Source organism: Dendropsophus ebraccatus, chromosome 3, assembly GCF_027789765.1.
Source record: "Dendropsophus ebraccatus isolate aDenEbr1 chromosome 3, aDenEbr1.pat, whole genome shotgun sequence".
NCBI classification, from domain to species: domain Eukaryota; kingdom Metazoa; phylum Chordata; class Amphibia; order Anura; family Hylidae; genus Dendropsophus; species Dendropsophus ebraccatus.
This window is the reverse complement of record NC_091456.1, coordinates 2,300,621-2,325,012: the sequence shown is the minus strand read 5'-3', so window position 1 is coordinate 2,325,012 and position 24,392 is coordinate 2,300,621. Positions and strand designations below refer to the sequence as shown.

Genomic DNA, 24,392 nt, shown 5'->3' with positions numbered 1-24,392 from the left:
GTAAGGCTGTCCATCAGCAGGGTGGTAGGCTGCCCATCAGCACAGTGTAAGGCTGCCCATCAGCAGGGTGGTAGGCTGCCCATTAGCACAGTGTTAGGCTGCCCATCAGCACAGCGGTAGGCTGCCTATCAGTTCAGTGGTAGGCTGTCCATTAGCAGGGTGGTAGGCTGTCCATCAGTACAATGGTAGACTGCCTATCAGTTCAGTGGTAGGCTGTCCATCAGTACGGCGGTAGGCTGCCCATCGGTATGGCGGTAGGCTGCCCATCAGCACCTCCTTCTCTCCATATACATGAATGGTCAGCCAATCCAACCCAGCAGTGAGAAGCCAGTAGAGGGCCAATCTCTTTCTAGCTCATTCCTGGTCCATCTTCAAGACTAGGATTTCTCTAGGAGGTTAGTGCATTGTCACGGATGAGGGTCTCACTGCGCCCGCTTCGTTTTATTAAAATTATATTTTTAGATGAACACTTTGGCGTGAAAGGCGCCATTCTATATAATGTACAAAGCACTCCCAGGCCGAGGCTGACACCCAGCAGTGCAAGGCTGACAACTAGGCTGAGGCCGACACCCAGGTCGAGCACCACACCCAGACAGGGCACCACACCCAGCAGGCAGAGCACCACACCCAGACAGGGCACCACACCCAGCAGGCAGAGCACCACACCCAGACAGGGCACCACACCCAGCAGGCAGAGCACCACACCCAGCAGGCAGAGCACCACACCCAGACAGGGCACCACACCCAGCAGGCAGAGCACCACACCCAGACAGGGCACCACACCCAGCAGGCAGAGCACCACACCCAGACAGGGCACCACACCCAGAAGGCAGAGCACCACACCCAGACAGGGCACCACACCCAGCAGGCAGAGCACCACACCCAGACAGGGCACCACACCCAGCAGGCAGAGCACCACACCCAGCAGGCAGAGCACCACACCCAGACAGGGCACCACACCCAGCAGGCAGAGCACCACACCCAGCAGGCAGAGCACCAACATCAGGCTGAGGCCGACACCCAGCAGGCAGAGCACCACACCCAGACAGGGCACCACACCCAGCAGGCAGAGCACCACACCCAGCAGGCAGAGCACCACACCCAGACAGGGCACCACACCCAGCAGGCAGAGCACCACACCCAGACAGGGCACCACACCCAGACAGGACACCCCACCCAGGCCGAGACCGACATTATAGTTTACAGCACCTGCTGGATGGTAAAATAATTTGTGATATGTTAACAGTTTTATAAAAAAAAATGTGGTAAAATATCAGTGATCATGTGACTTAGATAAATAAAATGCAAACTGTCACTATGGCAACAAGAACGCAAACCAGAAGCGCCACAAATGCAAATAGTCTACAGTATCTGGAATTCTTCTGTTCCTTCTCCTTCTTCCTCAGCAGAGAGTCGTAGCCCGGGGTGTAAATCTCTTCCAGCCAGTAATGAAGATCATTGGGATTTTCCTGCAAGAAACACAGCGTTTCCTCATTACTGGTAAAATCTTAGAGAAGACCTTGTGCACGCGTCCGTGTCAGGAAACACCGATCAGGAAGTCAGGAAACAATCAGTATTTCTTCTAAGGATAAAAAAAGCCATACTCACCTGCTGCCTGGATGCAGCGCTGCTCTTGGCTTCTTCCTCTCCCTTCCTGCTCTGTGAGTGCATGAGAGATGTCCCTGATACACAGCGCTGGAGGGGAGAGAGCGGCCTCTTGTGGCCGGAGGCATAATGATGCTTGCCCTGGCACATTTAGCTGTATGCACTTCTGATTAGAAGCGCAGGACCCGGCAGTACTTGCCTGGCTGCTGATCTTGGCCCGGGCTGGTGGATGCAATTCCAGAGAGTTTCAGGATGCTGTGCCCGAATTCTGGCCAACAATAGGACCTTCTATTTTTATATATATATATATATATATATATATATATATATATATATATATATATATATACTGTATATATATACCAGTGACTGGAGTACAAGCGACAAGCATTGCTATATGGCGGTCATGCACAGTGCTGAGCCGTCAGTCATTGCTATATGGCGGTCATGCACAGTGCTGAGCCGGCTGTCATTGCTATATGGCGGTCATGCATAGTGCTGAGCCGGCTGTCATTGCTATATGGCGGTCATGCACAGTGCTGAGCCGTCAGTCATTGCTATATGGCGGTCATGCACAGTGCTGAGCCGGCTGTCATTGCTATATGGCGGTCATGCATAGTGCTGAGCCGTCAGTCATTGCTATATGGCGGTCATGCACAGTGCTGAGCCGTCAGTCATTGCTATATGGCGGTCATGCACAGTGCTGAGCCGTCAGTCATTGCTATATGGCGGTCATGCACAGTGCTGAGCCGTCAGTCATTGCTATATGGCGGTCATGCACAGTGCTGAGCCGGCTGTCATTGCTATATGGCGGTCATGCACAGTGCTGAGCCGGCGGTCATTGCTATATGGCGGTCATGCACAGTGCTGAGCCGGCGGTCATTGCTATATGGCGGTCATGCACAGTGCTGAGCCGTCAGTCATTGCTATATGGCGGTCATGCACAGTGCTGAGCCGTCAGTCATTGCTATATGGCGGTCATGCACAGTGCTGAGCCGTCAGTCATTGCTATATGGCGGTCATGCACAGTGCTGAGCCGGCTGTCATTGCTGTATGGCGGTCATGCACAGTGCTGAGTCGGCGGTCATTGCTATATGGCGGTCATGCACAGTGCTGAGCCGTCAGTCATTGCTATATGGCGGTCATGCACAGTGCTGAGCCTGCAGTTATTGCTATATGGCGGTCATGCACAGTGCTGAGCCGTCAGTCATTGCTATATGGTGGTCATGCATAGTGCTGAGCCGTCAGTCATTGCTATATGGTGGTCATGCATAGTGCTGAGCCGTCAGTCATTGCTATATGGTGGTCATGCATAGTGCTGAGCCGTCAGTCATTGCTATATGGCGATCATACACAGTGCTGAGCCGGCAGTCATTGCTATATGGCGGTCATGCATAGTGCTGAGCCGGCGGTCATTGCTATATGGCGGTCATGCACAGTGCTGAGCCGGCAGTCATTGCTATATGGCGGTCATGCATAGTGCTGAGCCGGCAGTCATTGCTGTATGGCGGTCATGCACAGTGCTGAGTCGGCAGTCATTGCTATATGGCGGTCATGCATAGTGCTGAGCCGGCAGTCATTGCTGTATGGCGGTCATGCACAGTGCTGAGTCGGCAGTCATTGCTATATGGCGGTATGGAGACTTGGAGCAGGGGAGCACACAGTCGTACTTGCATGACAAGGACCCAGCAGCAACCATTCCTCATCTACTTTCCCAGCATCTAGAATCAGAGAAGTCGGGGGACAGCAGAGACTTATGCCGAGAACCAGGGAGGCCGCAGGAGGATTATTCAAAGACACAGGACGGGGCGCCAGGGTGGAGCAATAACAACATGGAGCAGGCCAGGGAGAAGACGACGGGGGCCAAAGGGATGGGGCTTCTCATTGAGGAAAGACGTGTGGAGACTTAGAGGCCGGACAAGTCTCTGGTCTGGGATACATCACCGCTCAGGTTATAGGACCAGTTGGAGTGAGACGCTGACTATGGGAAAACCACCTGGAAATGGGGACGTACGATGTGCGTCCATGTAATGTCCCGTCTGTAGCGTCATCAGGATATACTATATACCACTGCACATAAGGACGCTCAATAAAACATCATATAGCCTATAGGTGCAGGGGCTCTGGCTTTAGATAGGAGTCCCTGTCGTTGTATATATTTTCCATGGTGCACTCAGGGCCGTTTCTGCCATGAAGCAAGATGCTCGGGGCGGCAGCTTTGTAGAGTCTTTTAGGGGCGGCATGTTTCATGGAGTGTCCATAAATATTACTGTCTGCTACCACTGACCTCACTGACCCCATAACCTGCAGATGACCTCACAGACCCCATAACCTGCAGATGACCTCAGTGACCCCATAACCTGCAGATGACCTCAGTGACCCTGTGACCTGCAGATGACCTCAGTGACCCCGTGACCTGCAGATGACCTCAGTGACCCCATGACCTGCAGATGATAGCCAGACACTAACATAGAATGCAAGGAAGTCAGGACTGATAACACTCTGCAGGTATTGTGATGTGTGACACATATAACAAGTGATCACTACTCCTTTATATGGAGTGCCAGGTGTAATGGTGGTATGGTAGTACTGTATAATGGTGGTATGGTAGTACTGTATAATGGTGGTATGGTAGTACTGTATAATGGTGGTATGGTAGTACTGTATAATGGTGGTATGGTAGTACTGTATAATGGTGGTATGGTAGTACTGTATAATGGTGGTATGGTAGAAGGATGGTAGTATAATGATAGTAGCCTAGTAGTATGGTAGTGTAATAGTGGTATATTGGTAGTACTGTATAATGGTGGTATGATGGTAGCGTATGGTAGTATAATGGTAATATGACCATGAATAAGATCCCCAGGAGCAGTCACTCTGCATTGCCTCCTGTATATATCAGGGGATTTTCTTCTTGGAGAAGCAATAAAGATGGAAGAATTGGTTACACACTGGTGGAATAGGAAAATTTCAAACTTTTTCTGTCTTGTCCTCAACAAGGATGGAAGGTAGAGCCTGACCAGGGGGATGTATGGCGGAGCCTGACCAGGGGGATGTATGGTGGAGCCTGACCAGGGAGATGTATGGCGGAGCCCGACCAGGGGGATGTATGGCGGAGCCCGACCAGGGGGATGTATGGCGGAGCCTCACCAGGGGGATGTATGGCGGAGCCTGACCAGGGGGATGTATGGCGGAGCCTGACCAGGGGAATGTATGGTGGAGCCTGACCAGGGGAATGTATGGCGGAGCCTGACCAGGGGGATGTATGGCGGAGCCTGACCAGGGGGATGTATGGCGGAGCCTGACCAGGGGGATGTATGGCGGAGCCTGACCAGGGGGATGTATGGCGGAGCCTGACCAGGGAGATGTATGGTGGAGCCCGACCAGAAAGATGTATGGAGGAGCCTGACCAGGGGGATGTATGGAGGAGCCTGACCAGGGGGATGTATGGAGGAGCCTGAGCAGGGGGAGGTATGGCGGAGCCTGACCGGGGGGATGTATGGCGGAGCCTGACCAGGGGGATGTATGGCGGAGCCTGACTAGAAAGATGTATGGCGGAGCCTGACCAGGGGGATGTATGGCGGAGCCTGACTAGAAAGATGTATGGCGGAGCCTGACCAGGGGGATGTATGGCGGAGCCTGACCAGGGGGATGTATGGCAGAGCCTGACCAGGGGGATGTATGGCGGAGCCTGACCAGGGGGATGTATGGTGGAGCCTGACCAGGGGGATGTATGGTAGAGCCTGACCAGGGGGAGGTATGACGGAGCCTGACTAGAAAGATGTATGGCGGAGCCTGACCAGGGGGATGTATGGCGGAGCCTGACTAGAAAGATGTATGGCGGAGCCTGACCAGGGGGATGTATGGCGGAGCCTGACCAGGGGGATGTATGGTGGAGTCTGACCAGGGGGATGTATGGCGGAGCCTGACCAGGGGAATGTATGGTGGAGTCTGACCAGGGGGATGTATGGCGGAGCCTGACCAGGGGAATGTATGGTGGAGCCTGACCAGGGGGATGTATGGTGGAGCCTGACCAGGGGAATGTATGGAGGAGCCTGACCAGGGGGATGTATGGCGGAGCCTGACCAGGGGAATGTATGGTGGAGCCTGACCAGGGGGATGTATGGCGGAGCCTGACCAGGGGAATGTATGGCGGAGCCTGACCAGGGGAATGTATGGAGGAGCCTGACCAGGGGGATGTATGGTGGAGCCTGAGCAGGGGGAGGTATGGTGGAGCCTGACCAGGGGAATGTATGGTGGAGCCTGACCAGGGGAATGTATGGAGGAGCCTGACCAGGGGGATGTATGGCGGAGCCTGACCAGGGGAATGTATGGCGGAGCCTGACCAGGGGAATGTATGGAGGAGCCTGACCAGGGGGATGTATGGTAGAGCCTGACCGGGGGATGTATGGTGGAGCCTGACCGGGGGGATGTATGGCGGAGCCTGACCAGGGGGATGTATGGTGGAGCCTGAGCAGGGGGAGGTATGGTGGAGCCTGACCAGGGGAATGTATGGAGGAGCCTGACCAGGGGGATGTATAGCGGAGCCCGACCAGGGGGATGTATGGCGGAGCCCGACCAGGGGGATGTATGGCGGAGCCCGACCAGAAAGATGTATGGCGGAGCCTGACCAGGGGGATGTATGGCGGAGCCTGAGCAGGGGGAGGTATGGCGGAGCCTGAGCAGGGGGAGGTATGGCGAAGCCTGACCAGGGGGATGTATGGCGGAGCCTGACCAGGGGGATGTATGGCGGAGCCTGACCAGGGGGATGTATGGCGGAGCCTGAGCAGGGGGATGTATGGCGGAGCCTGAGCAGGGGAATGTATGGAGGAGCCTGACCAGGGGGATGTATGGTGGAGTCTGACCAGGGGGAGGTATGGTGGAGCCTGACCAGGAGATGTATGGAGGAGCCTGACCAGGGGGATGTATGGTGGAGTCTGACCAAACATCCCCCTGGTCAGGCTCCGCTATACATCCCCCTGGTCAGGCTCCGCCATACATCCCCCCGGTCAGGCTCCGCCATACATCCCCCTGGTCAGGCTCCGCCATACATCCCCGCGGTCAGGCTCTACCATACATCACCCTGGTCAGGCTCCACCATACATCCCCCTGGTCAGGCTCCACCATACATCCCCCCGGTCAGGCTCCGCCATACATCTCCTGGTCAGGCTCCGCCATACATCTCCTGGTCAGGCTCCACCATACATCCCCCTGGTCAGGCTCCACCATACATCCCCCTGGTCAGGCTCCGCCATACATCCCCCCGGTCAGGCTCCGCCATACATCCCCCCGGTCAGGCTCCACCATACATCCCCCCGGTCAGGCTCCGCCATACATCCCCCTGGTCAGGCTCCACCATACATCTCCCTGGTCAGGCTTCACCAAACATGAATCAGCTCACACAATGAAGCATGCGGCTCCGGCTCTGGCCGCATGCTCCATTATGTGCAGCGGCAAATTCGGATGTGGGCCCATCAGTGAGCAGTGAAGATTTTCTGGCTGGGATGACCTTGTCTGACCCCGGCCCAGGCGGAGCAGCTGTCCACTTACCTTGAGATAGAGGGAGAGCTTTGGGTTTGGCGTCTGGCTGTCATAGTCCTGTATGGTCCATGATGGTTGTTGTTTCTTGCGTTCCGGCTTCTCGGCCGTTGCTAGGTCCATGTATAATGGGTTACTCTTCACAGCAGATTTCAGGATCTCTGGAGTAAAGTGATTGGTCAGTGCTTCGTCATACACGGCCGGACTCTCCATCTCTGACGACTCGGGAGACTCTTTGACGTTGGTCGTTTCTCTCTATTGAAAAATAAATGAAAATGAAGGAATCCGGACTGACGGCAGCGATATGTCTTATATTGGACGGATTCAGACTAGAGAGATAGGACATGCAGCACTCCGATGAGACTGGCGGCACACTGCCAGTACATAAAAAACATGAAGGATAGAAAAAACGTGTGCTACAACGGCAAAAATAAGGAATAAAAGTACTTCATCAGGGACACATCCAAATGGGAATGGAAAAAGTCCCAAGTAAAAACACTAAAAAAATCCCAAACTCCGGGGAAAGTAAATGGTCCAGTGTGATCCCGGACAGACACCCTGTAAATGGTGCACAGTACAAAATACAAAAAATGTCAAACAAATAAACCAAAAGGAAAGTCACAATACGGGCAACAACATCCAGCCAAACCCAATGATAATAAAGTAAAAAAAGACTGAGCAAGGCTAAATCTCACCATATAATAATGATAACAGGGATAAGCGGGGGCCGTCCAAAGAACCCCACACAACGTCCACACACCCGGACTTCCTCAGGGGAATATTATTGTTATATCTTAATAGACTGGAGAATCACATCGGCATCGCATAACGTAATGAGCCACAGGTTTACTACAAAATGTATCACAAATGACACCATTGTGGATTTTACTATTATACTCAATAAATATATATATATGTGATTAGGAAATATAAGGGGACGCCATTACCGTGTCCCCACAACAAGCCCTCATCTCGCCAGGTACATTGAGAAACCGAAATGTTTTGCCTCTTAGAAGTCAAACAATAATCAAGGCGGAGGGAGAGGATTAATAGATCACAGAAAAAAATATCAATTCATCTCAAAAACATAAAAAGTATAAGAATGTCCATAGGGGAATATATATATACATATGATATACCGCTCCCAGGCTGCCATCATGGATAGGACATATGTCAATGCTTAGACCTTTCCTTCAGATGAGGGTTATTCTTAAGGTGCACCATGTTCCCGTCCCATTGTACATACCTGGAGATAGACCTTGTTGTGCCATTGTACGTACCTGGAGATAGACCTTGCTGTGCCATTGTACGTACCTGGAGACAGACCTTGTTGTGCCATTGTACGTACCTGGAGATAGACCTTGTTGTGCCATTGTACGTACCTGGAGATAGACCTTGTGCCATTGTACGTACCTGGAGATAGACCTTGTTGTGCCATCATACGTACCTGGAGATAGACCTTGTTGTGCCATTGTACATACCTGGAGATAGACCTTGTTGTGCCATCATACGTACCTGGAGATAGACCTTGTTGTGCCATTGTACGTACCTGGAGATAGACCTTGTTGTGCCATCATACGTACCTGGAGATAGACCTTGTTGTGCCATCATACGTACCTGGAGATAGACCTTGTTGTGCCATTGTACGTACCTGGAGATAGACCTTGCTGTGCCATTGTACGTACCTGGAGACAGACCTTGTTGTGCCATTGTACGTACCTGGAGATAGACCTTGTTGTGCCATTGTACGTACCTGGAGATAGACCTTGTGCCATTGTACGTACCTGGAGATAGACCTTGTTGTGCCATCATACGTACCTGGAGATAGACCTTGTTGTGCCATTGTACATACCTGGAGATAGACCTTGTTGTGCCATCATACGTACCTGGAGATAGACCTTGTTGTGCCATTGTACGTACCTGGAGATAGACCTTGTGCCATTGTACATACCTGGAGACAGACCTTGTTGTGCCATCATACGTACCTGGAGATAGACCTTGTTGTGCCATTGTACGTACCTGGAGATAGACCTTGTGCCATTGTACATACCTGGAGATAGACCTTGTTGTGCCATTGTACGTACCTGGAGATAGACCTTGTTGTGCCATCATACGTACCTGGAGATAGACCTTGTTGTGCCATTGTACGTACCTGGAGATAGACCTTGTTGTGCCATCATACGTACCTGGAGATAGACCTTGTTGTGCCATCATACGTACCTGGAGATAGACCTTGTTGTGCCATTGTACGTACCTGGAGATAGACCTTGTTGTGCCATTGTACGTACCTGGAGGTAGACCTGGCTGTGCCATTGTATGTACCTGAAGGTAGACCTTGCTATGCCATTGTACGTACCTGGAGATAGACCTTGTTGTGCCATTGTACATACCTGGAGGTAGACCTTGTTGTGCCATTGTATGTACCTGAAGGTAGACCTTGCTATGCCATTGTACGTACCTGGAGGTAGACCTTGTGCCATTGTACGTACCTGGAGACAGACCTTGTTGTGCCATTGTACGTACCTGGAGACAGACCTTGTTGTGCCATTGTACGTACCTGGAGACAGACCTTGTTGTGCCATTGTACGTACCTGGAGATAGACCTTGTTGTGCCATTGTACGTACCTGGAGATAGACCTGGCTGTGCCATTGTACATACCTGGAGATAGACCTTGTTGTGCCATTGTACGTACCTGGAGACAGACCTTGTTGTGCCATTGTACATACCTGGAGACAGACCTTGTTGTGCCATTGTACGTACCTGGGGGTAGACCTTGTGCCATTGTACGTACCTGGAGATAGACCTTGTTGTGCCATTGTACGTACCTGGAGGTAGACCTTGTTGTGCCATTGTACATACCTGGAGGTAGACCTTGTTGTGCCATTGTACGTACCTGGAGGTAGACCTTGTTGTGCCATTGTACATACCTGGAGACAGACCTTGTTGTGCCATTGTACGTACCTGGGGGTAGACCTTGTGCCATTGTACGTACCTGGAGATAGACCTTGTTGTGCCATTGTACGTACCTGGAGATAGACCTTGTTGTGCCATTGTACGTACCTGGAGATAGACCTTGTTGTGCCATTGTACGTACCTGGAGGTAGACCTGGCTGTGCCATTGTATGTACCTGGAGATAGACCTTGTTGTGCCATTGTATGTACCTGGAGATAGACCTTGTTGTGCCATTGTACGTACCTGGAGGTAGACCTTGTGCCATTGTACATACCTGGAGACAGACCTTGTTGTGCCATTGTACGTACCTGGAGATAGACCTTGTTGTGCCATTGTACGTACCTGGAGATAGACCTTGTTGTGCCATTGTACGTACCTGGAGATAGACCTTGCTATGCCATTGTACATACCTGGAGATAGACCTTGTTGTGCCATTGTACATACCTGGAGATAGACCTTGCTATGCCATTGTACATACCTGGAGATAGACCTTGTTGTGCCATTGTACGTACCTGGAGACAGACCTTGTTGTGCCATCGTACGTACCTGGAGATAGACCTTGTTGTGCCATTGTACGTACCTGGAGATAGACCTTGTTGTGCCATTGTACGTACCTGGAGATAGACCTTGTTGTGCCATTGTACGTACCTGGAGATAGACCTTGTTGTGCCATTGTACATACCTGGAGATAGACCTTGCTATGCCATTGTACATACCTGGAGATAGACCTTGTTGTGCCATTGTACGTACCTGGAGATAGACCTTGTTGTGCCATCGTACGTACCTGGAGATAGACCTTGTTGTGCCATTGTACGTACCTGGAGATAGACCTTGTTGTGCCATTGTCTTGCATGTAAAGCAGCAGAATCTGCGAGTAACGTGTTCACATCTAAACGAAGAAATTTGTCCGGGTGGTTGTTGTTTTTCAGTACAGAGAAGTCCATGTTTTCAGCTCATTGCATGAAGAGGTGAACAAGCTGCGGCAGAATCCCAGGATACAGGGCGCATTCATTATTCATGCGGCCACTGACACCCGACTCCAGCACTATAATCTGCCAGGCATATCCTCATCCCCGGCTGCAAGGATATCGTCACATCTGATGTCACTAGGAGGAGGGGGAACACCGACATTATAGAACATCAGTTTTGAGATACCCCATTACATGACATAATAGTGATGGAGGAAGAAGGGTCAGTATGGAGCATTTCCTACGACCCCACGGCCTCTCTGTATAGTATACACACATCACTCAGCACATACACACATCACTCACCACATACACACATCACTGACCACATACACACATCACTGACCACATACACACATCACTGACCACATACACACATCACTCAGCACACACATCACTCACCACATACACACATCACTCAGCACATACACACATCACTGACCACATACACACATCACTCACCACATACACACATCACTCACCACATACACACATCACTCAGCACACACATCACTCACCACATACACACATCACTCAGCACATACACACATCACTCACCACATACACACATCACTCAGCACATACACACATCACTGATCACATACACACATCACTCACCACATACACACATCACTCACCACATACACACATCACTCAGCACATACACACATCACTCAGCACATACACACATCACTGACCACATACACACATCACTCAGCACACACATCACTGACCACATACACACATCACTCAGCACATACACACATCACTGACCACATACACACATCACTCACCACATACACACATCACTCACCACATACACACATCACTCAGCACATACACACATCACTCACCACATACACACATCACTCACCACATACACACATCACTGACCACATACACACATCACTGACCACATACACACATCACTCACCACATACACACATCACTCAGCACATACACACATCACTCACCACATACATCACCCACCACATACACACATCACTCAGCACATACACACATCACTCACCACATACACACATCACTGACCACATACACACATCACTCAGCACATACACACATCACTGACCACATATACACATCACTCACCACATACACACATCACTCACCACATACACACATCACTGACCACATACACACATCACTCACCACATACACACATCACTCAGCACATACACACATCACTCAGCACATACACACATCACTCACCACATACACACATCACTCACCACATACATCACCCACCACATACACACATCACTCACCACATACACACATCACTGACCACATACACACATCACTCAGCACACACATCACTCACCACATACACACATCACTCAGCACATACATCACTGACCACATACACACATCACTCAGCACATACACACATCACTCACCACATACACACATCACTCACCACATACACACATCACTCAGCACATACACACATCACTCAGCACATACACACATCACTCACCACATACACACATCACCCACCACATACACACATCACTCAGCACATACACACATCACTCAGCACATACACACATCACTCACCACATACACACATCACTCAGCACATACACACATCACTCACCACATACACACATCACTCACCACATACACACATCACTCAGCACATACACACATCACTCACCACATACACACATCACTCAGCACATACACACATCACTCAGCACATACACACATCACTCAGCACATACACACATCACTCACCACATACACACATCACTCACCACATACACACATCACTCACCACATACACACATCACTCAGCACATACACACATCACTCAGCACATACACACATCACTCACCACATACACACATCACTCACCACATACACACATCACTCACCACATACACACATCACTCAGCACATACACACATCACTCAGCACATACACACATCACTCAGCACATACACACATCACTCACCACATACACACATCACTCACCACATACACACATCACTCACCACGTACACACATCACCCACCACATACACACATCACTCAGCACATACACACATCACTCAGCACATACACACATCACTCACCACATACACACATCACTCACCACATACACACATCACTCACCACATACACACATCACTCACCACATACACACATCACTCAGCACATACATACATCACTCACCACATACACACATCACTCACCACATACACACATCACTCACCACATACACACATCACTCAGCACATACACACATCACTGATCACATACACACATCACTCACCACATACACACATCACTCACCACATACACACATCACTCAGCACATACACACATCACTCACCACATACACACATCACTCACCACATACACACATCACTCACCACATACACACATCACTCACCACATACACACATCACTCAGCACATACACACATCACTCACCACATACACACATCACTCACCACATACACACATCACTCAGCACATACACACATCACTCAGCACATACACACATCACAGCACATACATCACTCAGCACATACACACATCACTCACCACATACAGACATCACTCACCACATACACACATCATGCTTTGTTTTCCTGGTGTCCTTCAAGGGTTCCACAGGACATTGCAAGATTCTTACCCATAAGGTCCTAGCAGCAAGATACATTGTGATCAGCTTATTGATCGGCAATTTTTCCAAAATGAAAAGGATTTGTCAAGAAACCCAAACGTTAACCCTTATTCCGCCATATTGTTCTTACCAATAAAGGGATATTCCCATCTTCACTATCATGGCCACCTATAGGGCTCGTCATGGTAACTATTTTTGCATATAGATTAAAGGGGTTGTTGTTCGCCTTTTTTTTTCTTTCAAATCAACTGGTGCCTGAAAGTGTTAGAGGTTTCTAATTTACTTCTATTAAAAATCCCCAGTCTTCCAGTACTTATCAGCTGCTGTATGTCCTGCAGGAAGTGGTGTATTCTCTCCAGTCTGACACAGTGCTCTCTGCTGCCACCTCTGTCCATGTCAGGAACTGTCCAGAGCAGGAGAGGTTTTCTATGGGGATTTGCTGCTGCTCTGGACAGTTCCTGACATGGACAGAGGTGGCAGCAGAGAGCACTGTGTCACACTGGAGAGAATACACCACTTCCTGCAGGACATACAGCAGCTGATAAGTACTGGAAGACTAGAGATTATTAAATAGAAGTAAATTACAAATCTCCGGCACTTTCTTTGACCAGTTATCTGAAATGTTTGTGGTTTTTTGGGTGAACAACCCCTTTAACCCCTTAAGGACTGAGGCAAATTTTATGAATATGACCTGTGTCACTTTATTCATTGATAACCTGGGAATGCTTTTACCTATCCGGCTGATTCTGAGATTTTTTTTTTGTGACATATTGAATAAAGATGCGCGAACCATCTGACTTTTGGTCCGACGACATCTGTGCTCGATCGTGATGCCTGCGATCCTGGGAATATGTGCATCCATTCCCTGGAGTATCCTGCCCAAATATTCCTGAGATTGCACGTATGCACCCGGATCGCAGGCATCACGATCGAGCGCAGATGCCGTCAGACCAAAAGTCCGATGGTTCGCGCATCTTTAATATTGAACTTTACAATTCTGGTAAATTGGAGTCGATAATTATAACGAATCTTTATGAAAAAAAACTAAATAACGTGAAATTGTTTTTTGAAAAATCGCATTTTTCCAACTTTGAAACTTTTCTGCTTACACAGAAAATGGTTTTGCCTCATAAATTATATATTACATAGCATTAGCAACATGTCTACTTTATGTTAGCGACATTTATTAAACTATCTTTTATTTTTTTTAGACATTAGTAATAGAGAAGAGCGACCCTGGAGCAGCTGGAGTCGATCCGAACCCGAACGTTCGGCATGTGATTAGCGGCGGCTGCTGAACTTGGATAAAGCTCTAAGGTTGTCTGGAAAACATGGATACAGCAAATGACTATATCCATGATTTCCACATAGCCTTAGGGCTTTATCCAACTTCAGCAGCCACCGCTAATCACATGCCAGATGCTCGGGTTCGGATCGACTCCAGCTGCTCCAGGGTCGCTCATCTCTAATTAGAAAGCTTAAAAAATTTGCAGCAATTTTCCAAATTTTCACAAAAATTTCAAAATCAGATTTTTTTAGGGACCTGTTCAGGTTTATGCTATGTTCACACAGCGTAAAAGTACTGCTGTTGTTGCAATCGGCAACTTTGTACGCATAGCTACACTGCATGTTCTTCTATAGGATCCCGGACGGAGTGTATACACATAGTACATATATACATTCACATAGTATACGCTCCGGCTGGGATCCCAAGCGGCACTGCAAAAAACCGACAGTTTTCTGTGGCCGCTATTCATTGAATAGCGGCCGTAGGAAACCATGTCAGTGCACACTGTGGAGCGAGCGGCTGCAGCCGCTTGCTTCATAGTGTGCTATGGGGAGTTCTAATGCGGGCGCGCATCAATGCGCCCGCATCAGAACTCTACGGCCATAGAGATCATCCGGCCAGTACTGCAGTACCGGCCAGGATAATCTTAGCAGAGACCGGCCGCTCCGTGACCTGGTCTCTTACGCCATGGCCTTCAAGTGTATTTGAGGGGCCTGTATGTTAGAAAACCCCACAAAGCACCCCATTTCAGAAACTGCACCCCCCAAACTCTGTAAAAGTTCATCCAGAAAGGGTTTTAACCCTTCAGAAATAAAAGCTAAGTGTGTAAGAAAATATAAAATTTAAATTTTCTGTGCAGAGATTTTATTGTAATCCAATATTTTTCATAATTATAAACCTATTACCAGAGAAATGCACCCCAATAATTATTGCCCCGTTTCTGCAGTTTATAGAAATACCCCATATGTGACCCTATTGCGCTATTTGACGCAACCACAAGCCTCAGATACAAAGGAGCGCCTAGTGAATTTCAATGGCTCCGTTATATTTGGTCATTTCTGACTGTACCACTTCAGGTTGGCAGAGGCTCTGGGGTGCCAAAACCTAAAAAACACCCCTAAAGGGACACCATTTAGAAAACTGCACCCCTCAAGGAATGTAACAAGGGGTGCGGTGAGGATCTGGACCCCACAGGTACTTCGCAGATTTTCAGAACAATGTAGCGTAAAAAAAAAGTAAAAATTCTATTTTTTACACTAAAATGTTGTTCTAGCCTTCAATTTTTAAATTTTACAAGGGGATAAAAGAAAAAGAAAAAACCATGAAGCGTGTAGCGCAGTTTCTCCCGAGTACAGAAATACCCCACATGTGGACATAAAGCGCCAAGGGGGCGCAGGACGAGCCTCCAAAGGGAAGGAGCGCCAATTGGCCTTTGGAAGCTGGATTTCACTAGAATGGATTTCAAGCGCCATGTCGCATTTACAGAGCCCTCGTGCTGCCAAGACACTGGAAACCCCCCACAAGTGACCCCATTCTGGAAACTACACCCCTCAAGGAATCTAACAAGGGGTGCAGTGAGGATATGGACCCCCAACTTTCACAGCACAAATGTGCCTGTTATCAAGGGGTCTATATCCTCACTGCACCCCTTGTTAGATTCCTTGAGGGGTGCAGTTTCCAGAATGGGGTCACTTGTGGGGGGTTTTCACTGTTTTGTAAATGCGACATGGTGTTCACCATCCATTCTAGCCAAATTGCTCTACACACTTTGTTTTTTTTTTCTCTTTTAACCCCTTTTCACTTTCACGCCACATTGTTCCACATTTGTGCCCGTCACCAGTGTAGTCCATATCCTCACTGCACCCCTTGTTACATTCCCTGAGGGGTGCAGTTTCCATAATGGGGTCACTTGTGGGGGGTTTCCAGTGTCTTAGCAACACAGGGGCCTTTTAAATGCAACATGGCCCTAAAAATCCATTCCCTTTCCTTTTGGAGGCTTACCCTGCAGCCGCATGGCGCTTTATGTCCACATGTGGGGTGAAAATGAAAAAATCAAGACAAGATCAATGATTTAGAGTAAAAAAATAAACATTTTTTACACTTAATGTTGGTCTAGCCTTGATTTTTTTCTATTTCCACAAGGGGTTAAAAGAGAAAATAAATGCAGAACATGTAGGGTAATTTCCCCTGAGTAAGAAAATACCCCACATGTGGGCATAATGTGCCATATGGGCACAGGGCACGCCACCAAAGGGACAGAGCGCCATTTAGAGGCTGGAATGGAGGATGGAGGCCATGTCGCAATTACAAAGCTCCTGTGCTGCCAGGACAGTAGAAACCCCCCACAAGTGACCCCATTCTGGAAACTACACCCCATAAGGAATCTAACAAGGGGGGCAGCGGGGATATGGACCCCACTGGTGATAGGCACATATGCAGAACATGTGGTGTGAAAATAATTTTTTTTTCATTTTAAAGCCACAAATGTGGCCGTCACCAGGGGGCCATATCCCCGCTGCCCCACTTGTTAGATTCCTTATGGGGTGTAGTTTCCAGAATGGGGTCACTTGTGGGGGGTTTCTACTGTCCTGGCCGCACAGAGGCTTTGTAATTGCATCATGGCATCATCTAATGGGAATGGCGGCCATACCTACTTAGCTGGGGAAAAGGGACAATTCTAATTTATTTGGGGGTATTGGGCCAATTATTGGTTTATAAGGTTGGAAATGACAGGTGTCCATCAAACTCAACCTGTGTTGATCCAGAGGAAGGCAAAACCCCTCGTGAGGCAGACGACAGTAGCCTCATCACAGGGGAAAACTTCCCGACTCCATATTGGCGATCAGAATAATCCCTGGATCAACGTGACCCCTGAAATAGGAATATGGGACAGAATTTAGATAATGTAGAACCCCAGTGACGTGTGGTGCGCCTTGGAGCGATCCAGTATGCAGAGGCCGGGGGGATCAGGACAGGCGTCACACTGGTAAATGGCGTCCTTCCTGATCCCCCTGTTACCCCACACTCTGCACTTCTTCTGGGGTCTCCCTTTCTCCAGTGTGGGGGACGTCACCTGGAAAATGTTGTCCTGGTGCGATACGGGGTCCTTCATATCCAGAAGCGCTGGGTCCGCTCCATGGCTGCTAAATATTAGGGCTCTATTACTACTTCTGATATTTACGGATCGTGCCGCAAGCTACAGGGCAGTGAGGGACTGGAAGAGGGGGTGCTGGTATAAAAGTTATCCCCGTACAGGTGGTGGTGACCTTTATCCAGCAGTGGGAAGATCAGTTCCCGAACAAGCTCCCCACTAACTCCGAGGATGGGGGAGGGGGCATCTGGGGGGTTGGATTTCGGTGTCCCTTCCAGTCTAAAGTGTACCCTGAGGCCCATGTGCAGCAGGAGCACCTGAAATCTTTTTATTTCCGCTGCATCTACAGGGGTCCACACATGGCGCACACACATGGCGCACACACATGGCGCACACACATGGCGCACACACATGGCGCACACACATGGCGTGGACCCCTGTTGATGCAGCGGAAATAAATAAAGAAGAGGACGGGTTGTTGGCTATAAATTGGTGCACGTACAAGTTTGTTTGCGCCACCATCACACAAGGATTTTATTGCGTTTTCGAGCTACGATTTGGGCACGTCCGAGCACATGGACTATAGGAGTGCCGGGTAAGCTGACTTCAACCCACTCTGTGTCACAGCAATAGTTCTTTTGAGTTATTTCCATGAAATGCACAGAATTGGTCACTGTAGCTGCAGCAAGAGATGTGGTGGGTGCATGATAATACTAAGAGGAAGTTGAATCCTGGCTTGTATGGGTGCAGTTCACTATTCTCAGTGTACAGTGATGTAGAAAAGTTTATCACAATTGGGCTTGTAATGAGTCCCATATAAACTTGTACAGTCCCCTATAGAAGATTGCCCCTTTGCTGATGCCTCCTACAGAAGACGGCCCCCTGTGCTGATTCCCTCTATAGAAGATGCCCCCCTGTGCTGATGCCCTCTATAGAATATGGCCGCCTGTGAGTCACCTGTGCTCCGAAGAAATACCCTTTATGTGAAATTAAACAGCAGAAGGACAGAGGGTCCACAGTTAGCTATTTCACCGGCACTACTGGTTCCAGACAGTTGTGCTCAGTCCGGTGTGCAATCACATCCCATCAGTGCTGCAGGTGGTGCTTAGCTTAACACATACACTCACCGGCCACTTTATTAGGTACACCTGTCCAACTGCACGTTACCACTTAATTTCTAATCAGCCAATCACATGGCGGCAACTCCATTTAGGCATGTAGACATGGTCAAGACAATCTCCTGCAGTTCAAACCGAGCATCAGTATGGGGAAGAAAGGTGATTTGAGGCCTTTGAACGTGGCATGGTTGTTGGTGCCAGAAGGGCTGGTCTGAGTATTTCAGAAACTGCTGATCTACTGGGATTTTCACGCACAACCATCTCTAGGGTTTACAGAGAATGGTCCGAAAAAGAAAAAACATCCAGTGAGCGGCAGTTCTGTGGGCGGAAATGCCTTGTTGATGCCAGAGGTCAGAGGAGAATGGGCAGACTGGTTCGAGCTGATAGAAAGGCAACAGTGACTCAAATAGCCAACCGTTACAGCCAAGGTAGGCCGAAGAGCATCTCTGAACGCACAGTACGGCCAACTCTGAGGCAGATGGGCTACAGCAGCAGAAGACCACACCGGGGGCCACTCCGCTCAGCTAAGAACAGGAAACTGAGGCTACATTTATAAGGTCATCAAAAAAATAGAGTTTGAAAAAGTCTATTTCTAGTCCAGTCTATTTCTCTGATACCTGTGGGGTTCATTTGGATTCCTGCTCGTGCTACAAAGCCAGGAATCTGGGGCATATTATTTTGGGGGTCACCTGTCTGGGGGGCGAGATGGGGTGACGTGTCTGGGGGGCAGCCCGAGGTGTCCTCCTTGGATGCCTACGTGGATATTCATCATCACTGATTGATGATGATGAATAAAGGAAAGAAGGACCCCCCCATTCATCCTCACTGTTTCGATGTCGGAGGCAATAATAGCGTATGCCTCCTCCACCGAAAACACCCTGGGGGCCATCATTATACGGGGATTAGTATATGGGGTATGTAAATGTGTAATGTAGTGTAGTGTTCAACTTTATTTCGTGTAGTGTGGTGTAATGTAGTGTTTTTTACTTTTTTTTTTTTAACAAAAAAAAAAAAACCTACACCAACAAAGGAGTTGCTGATAAATGCCGCAAAAAGGAGGAGTTGCGACTCAGCGGTGGTAGGGCGCATAAAAAAAACATGGGGAAAAAAAGTGGGAAAACCCCCCCCACAAACAAGACTATCTTCCTACCCCAAAAGCTACTGATCAGTGTATAACGACGGGGGAGTCCGAAGAGCTGAAGATAGACAACGGGGAGAAGAGGACGACATGGGACTGCCAGATCTTTGCTCCGGATGCCTGGATCAGGTGAGTATGGTGCACCTACATTACACACCTTTTCTGAACCCCTCAGCTACCTAGCTACGGGGTGCAGACCCAGGTAAAAAAAACTTTTATTTTTATTGCCGTGATCGGCCGGCCGGGCCCGCTTGGCCAATCACGGCAATCAATGGTGACTGGTGCTGTCACCGATGACCCGGAAAGCTGAATTTTGCTGGTCTGAATTGCGATGGTCGGCACGGGGGTGTGTGTGTGTAAATCACCCTCCATGGCGAGGAGCCCAGTTAGCCTGCTAACTATTATAGCAGCCATCATTACTGGATCGCTGTGTGTGTACACACAGGGATCGGGTAAACCGCGGGCGTAAATGTCCGCTTGTTTGTGTTAAAGTGTCACTGTTGTTAAAAAAATTTTTTTTTCAGAAATCAATAGTCCAGGTATATTTAAGAAACTTTGTAATTGGGTTTATCAGCCAAATCTGCCATTATCTGCATGTAAAAAGCCTTTTCCCAGGTCCCCCCTCCTCTCTTTTCTGTCATCCACTCCTCAGAATCAGGAAATCTCGACTGTTTTTTCATCTCTTTCATCAGTTGGATCCTGTCTGGTCTATTAAGAGGGGAGGGGGGAGATTAGTGGGCAGTAGAGAGCTGAGAACAAAGGATTGCACAGTGGGGAGCTATTCAGGGCCCTAATTAGTGGTCAGAGAGGTTAGTGGTGCCTGTCAGAGGAGAGAGCCCGGGATGTGAGTGTAAATTAACGCTTTGTTGTCCTGTTTTGCTGCTTTTACTTTCTCTCTCCATAGGAAAACCATGAAGACGGGGGGAGAGCTTCAAACTGCTTTTTCATGATAAAAATTCATTTTTCGGCTAATAAACCTAATTACAAAGTTTCTTAAAATCGCCTGGACTATTGATTTCTGCAATAAAAATTTTAACGACAGAGACACTGTAAGGCACGGGCTGCGGGGGCGTACATCCACACCCGCTGTCGTTAAGGGGTTAATGTTAATTTGTTAATCAAGCACATTCACATAATTTTTTTCATAAATCTTTATTTTTTTCCAAAATATTTCACCTCAATTTTTTTTAATGACCTTTTATTCAAAACACACAATGGCAATGGCGAGGGATTCTGAAATACAACAAAGAACCGAACGGCGGTATAAACTGAGTGACAACAATAAAACGTAACAGCGGTGGCGTCAAACAAAACCGACAACATGAGAAAGATACAGAAGTGTCAGCGACGTCCAGTGAAACGTCCGGGCGCCATCTCTAATGAACTGACCAGAAGAGCGCACGAGGGATTCAGTGTAAACATGTACAGTGTTTATGAATTCAAGTTGTGCGCGGCCGTCGGTCCGTCCTGAGAAGGTTACTGTCTGCAGAGAACGGCTCGCATGGTGACGGAGATCCTTCCATACTCTACCGAGCTCTATAATATGATGAGCCATAACATGGCGTCACAGCGGTGGATGCACCAGAGGGTCGCCGCGTCTTATCCGGTCTTACAAATTACAGTTTAATACTCATCTGCCCTCCCCCCACCTGCTCCTATAGTCACCATGTATCACACCTGTGAGGTAAACGAAAGCAGGACACACCGCCCGGCTGGGACTGGGCCCCTCAGGATGGCAGGTGACTATAACATATAATATTTTGTCAGACAACTCCTTAAAGGGGGATTCCACTCAGACATAACTTCTGATATGCTGCTGCCCATGGTGAGACTAACAATTCCTTCCATACTTGTTACTTTCTATTCAGTCTCCTTCCCCCAGTTCTCAGCTCCTGCTTTCTGCCAAAGACACAAAAATCTGTGCATGAGCTTCTCTGTCTCCCTCTCCCTTCCCCCCTCCCTTCTGAGACAGCTGATGTAAACAAGTCCCTGGCAGGCTGTATCTGCCTTGTAATGCTGGGAGGGTTATTCTGAGGTTAAGTTGTGATTATTCCTCCCAGCATCACAGAGAAGCAACAATGTTGCAGATAAAGCCTGCCAGAGACTTGTTTACATCAGCTGTTTCAGAAAGGAGGGGGCAGGAGGAGGAGACAGAAAAGCTCACGCACAGATTTTTGTGTCTTCAGCAGAAAGCAGCAGCTGAGAACTGGGGGAAGGAGACTGAATAGATAATAACAAGTATGGAGGGAATTGTTAGTCTCACCATGGGCAGCAGCACATCAGAAGTTATGTGTGAGCAAAATACCCATTTAACACTAACCTGACATATCACCTATATATGTCATAGCTACCAGTCCGACCAGGTAAGATGCCGCCCCCTCGCTCAGCCGCTCTTACACTGGTGTCCCTGGTACTGAGTACATTTATTAGCACCGATCCTTACATACTTTGTAGCATTCATGTAAAGATTAGAAGACTCAACACTCTGTGACCCCATTGTGCAGAACCCAGAAATGACTCCGGCGGCTGCAGCTTTATGCCGCTGATCCTGCTGATCCCTCCTGTCCTTAACAATGAGAAGAAACACCATCAATGTCTTTGTTCTTGTTTTTTTGTATAATGAAAGTGTTGAATAGAAATGAGACCTCCTGTATACTGTATTGTGCAAATAGAGGTGAGATGGTGGTGTGGATGGTGAGATGGTGGTGTGGATGGTGAGATGGTGGTGTGGATGGTAAGATGGTGGTGTAGCTGGTGAGATGGTGGTGTGGATGGTGAGATGGTGGTGTGGATGGTGAGATGGTGGTGTGGATGGTGAGATGGTGGTGTAGCTGGTCAGAGGGTGGTGTGGATGGTGAGATGGTGGTGTGGATGGTGAGATGGTGGTGTGGATGGTCAGAGGGTGGTGTGGATGGTGAGATGGTGGTGTGGATGGTCAGAGGGTGGTGTGGATGGTGAGATGGTGGTGTGGATGGTGAGATGGTGGTGTGGATGGTGAGATGGTGGTGTAGCTGGTCAGAGGGTGGTGTGGATGGTGAGATGGTGGTGTAGCTGGTCAGAGGGTGGTGTGGATGGTGAGATGGTGGTGTAGCTGGTCAGAGGGTGGTGTGGATGGTGAGATGGTGGTGTAGCTGGTCAGAGGGTGGTGTGGATGGTGAGATGGTGGTGTGGATGGTGAGATGGTGGTGTGGATGGTCAGAGGGTGGTGTGGATGGTGAGATGGTGGTGTAGCTGGTCAGAGGGTGGTGTGGATGGTGAGATGGTGGTGTGGATGGTGAGATGGTGGTGTAGCTGGTGAGATGGTGGTGTGGATGGTGAGATGGTGGTGTGGATGGTGAGATGGTGGTGTGGATGGTGAGATGGTGGTGTAGCTGGTGAGATGGTGGTGTGGATGGTGAGATGGTGGTGTGGATGGTAAAATTGTGGTGTGGATGGTGAGATGGTGGTGTAGCTGGTGAGATGGTGGTGTAGCTGGTGAGATGGTGGTGTGGATGGTAAAATTGTGGTGTGGATGGTGAGATGGTGGTGTAGCTGGTGAGATGGTGGTGTGGATGGTGAGATGGTGGTGTGGATGGTGAGATGGTGGTGTAGCTGGTGAGATGGTGGTGTGGATAGTGGTATAGTTGGTGGTGTGGATGGTGGTGTGGATGGTGAAATAGTGGTGTGCATGGTGAGATGGTGGTGTAGCTGGTGAGATGTTGGCTCAGGTGGTGAGGTCGTGCTGTGGATGGTGGTGTAGATGGTGGTGTGGATGGTGAGATGGTGGTGTGGATGGTGAGATGGTGGTGTGGATGGTAAAATGGTGGTATAGATGGTGAGATGGTAAAATGTTGGTATAGATGGTGAGATGGTGGTGTAGATGGCGAGATGGTGCTGTAGCTGGTGAGAGGGTGGTGTGGATGGTGAGATGGTGGTGTGGATGGTAAAATGGTGGTATAGATGGTGAGATGGTGGTGTGGATGGTAAAATGGTGGTATAGATGGTGAGAGGGTGGTGTGGATGGTGAGATGGTGGTGTGGATGGTGGTATATATGGTGG

General features: G+C 49.0%; 1 protein-coding gene across 1 annotated transcript; it reads right to left on the bottom strand.

The window, feature by feature from the left end:
- Window positions 1-1,289: 1,289 nt before the first annotated feature.
- On the bottom strand, window positions 1,290-11,046 carry MINAR2 (membrane integral NOTCH2 associated receptor 2). Its single transcript, XM_069960686.1, has 3 exons — window positions 10,916-11,046; window positions 7,156-7,398; window positions 1,290-1,469 (listed from the first exon to the last, which is right to left on the bottom strand). Exons 1-3 carry the CDS (start codon window positions 11,039-11,041, stop codon window positions 1,290-1,292), a joined length of 549 nt encoding a protein of 182 aa, XP_069816787.1. The 5' UTR covers window positions 11,042-11,046.
- Window positions 11,047-24,392: the final 13,346 nt, after the last annotated feature.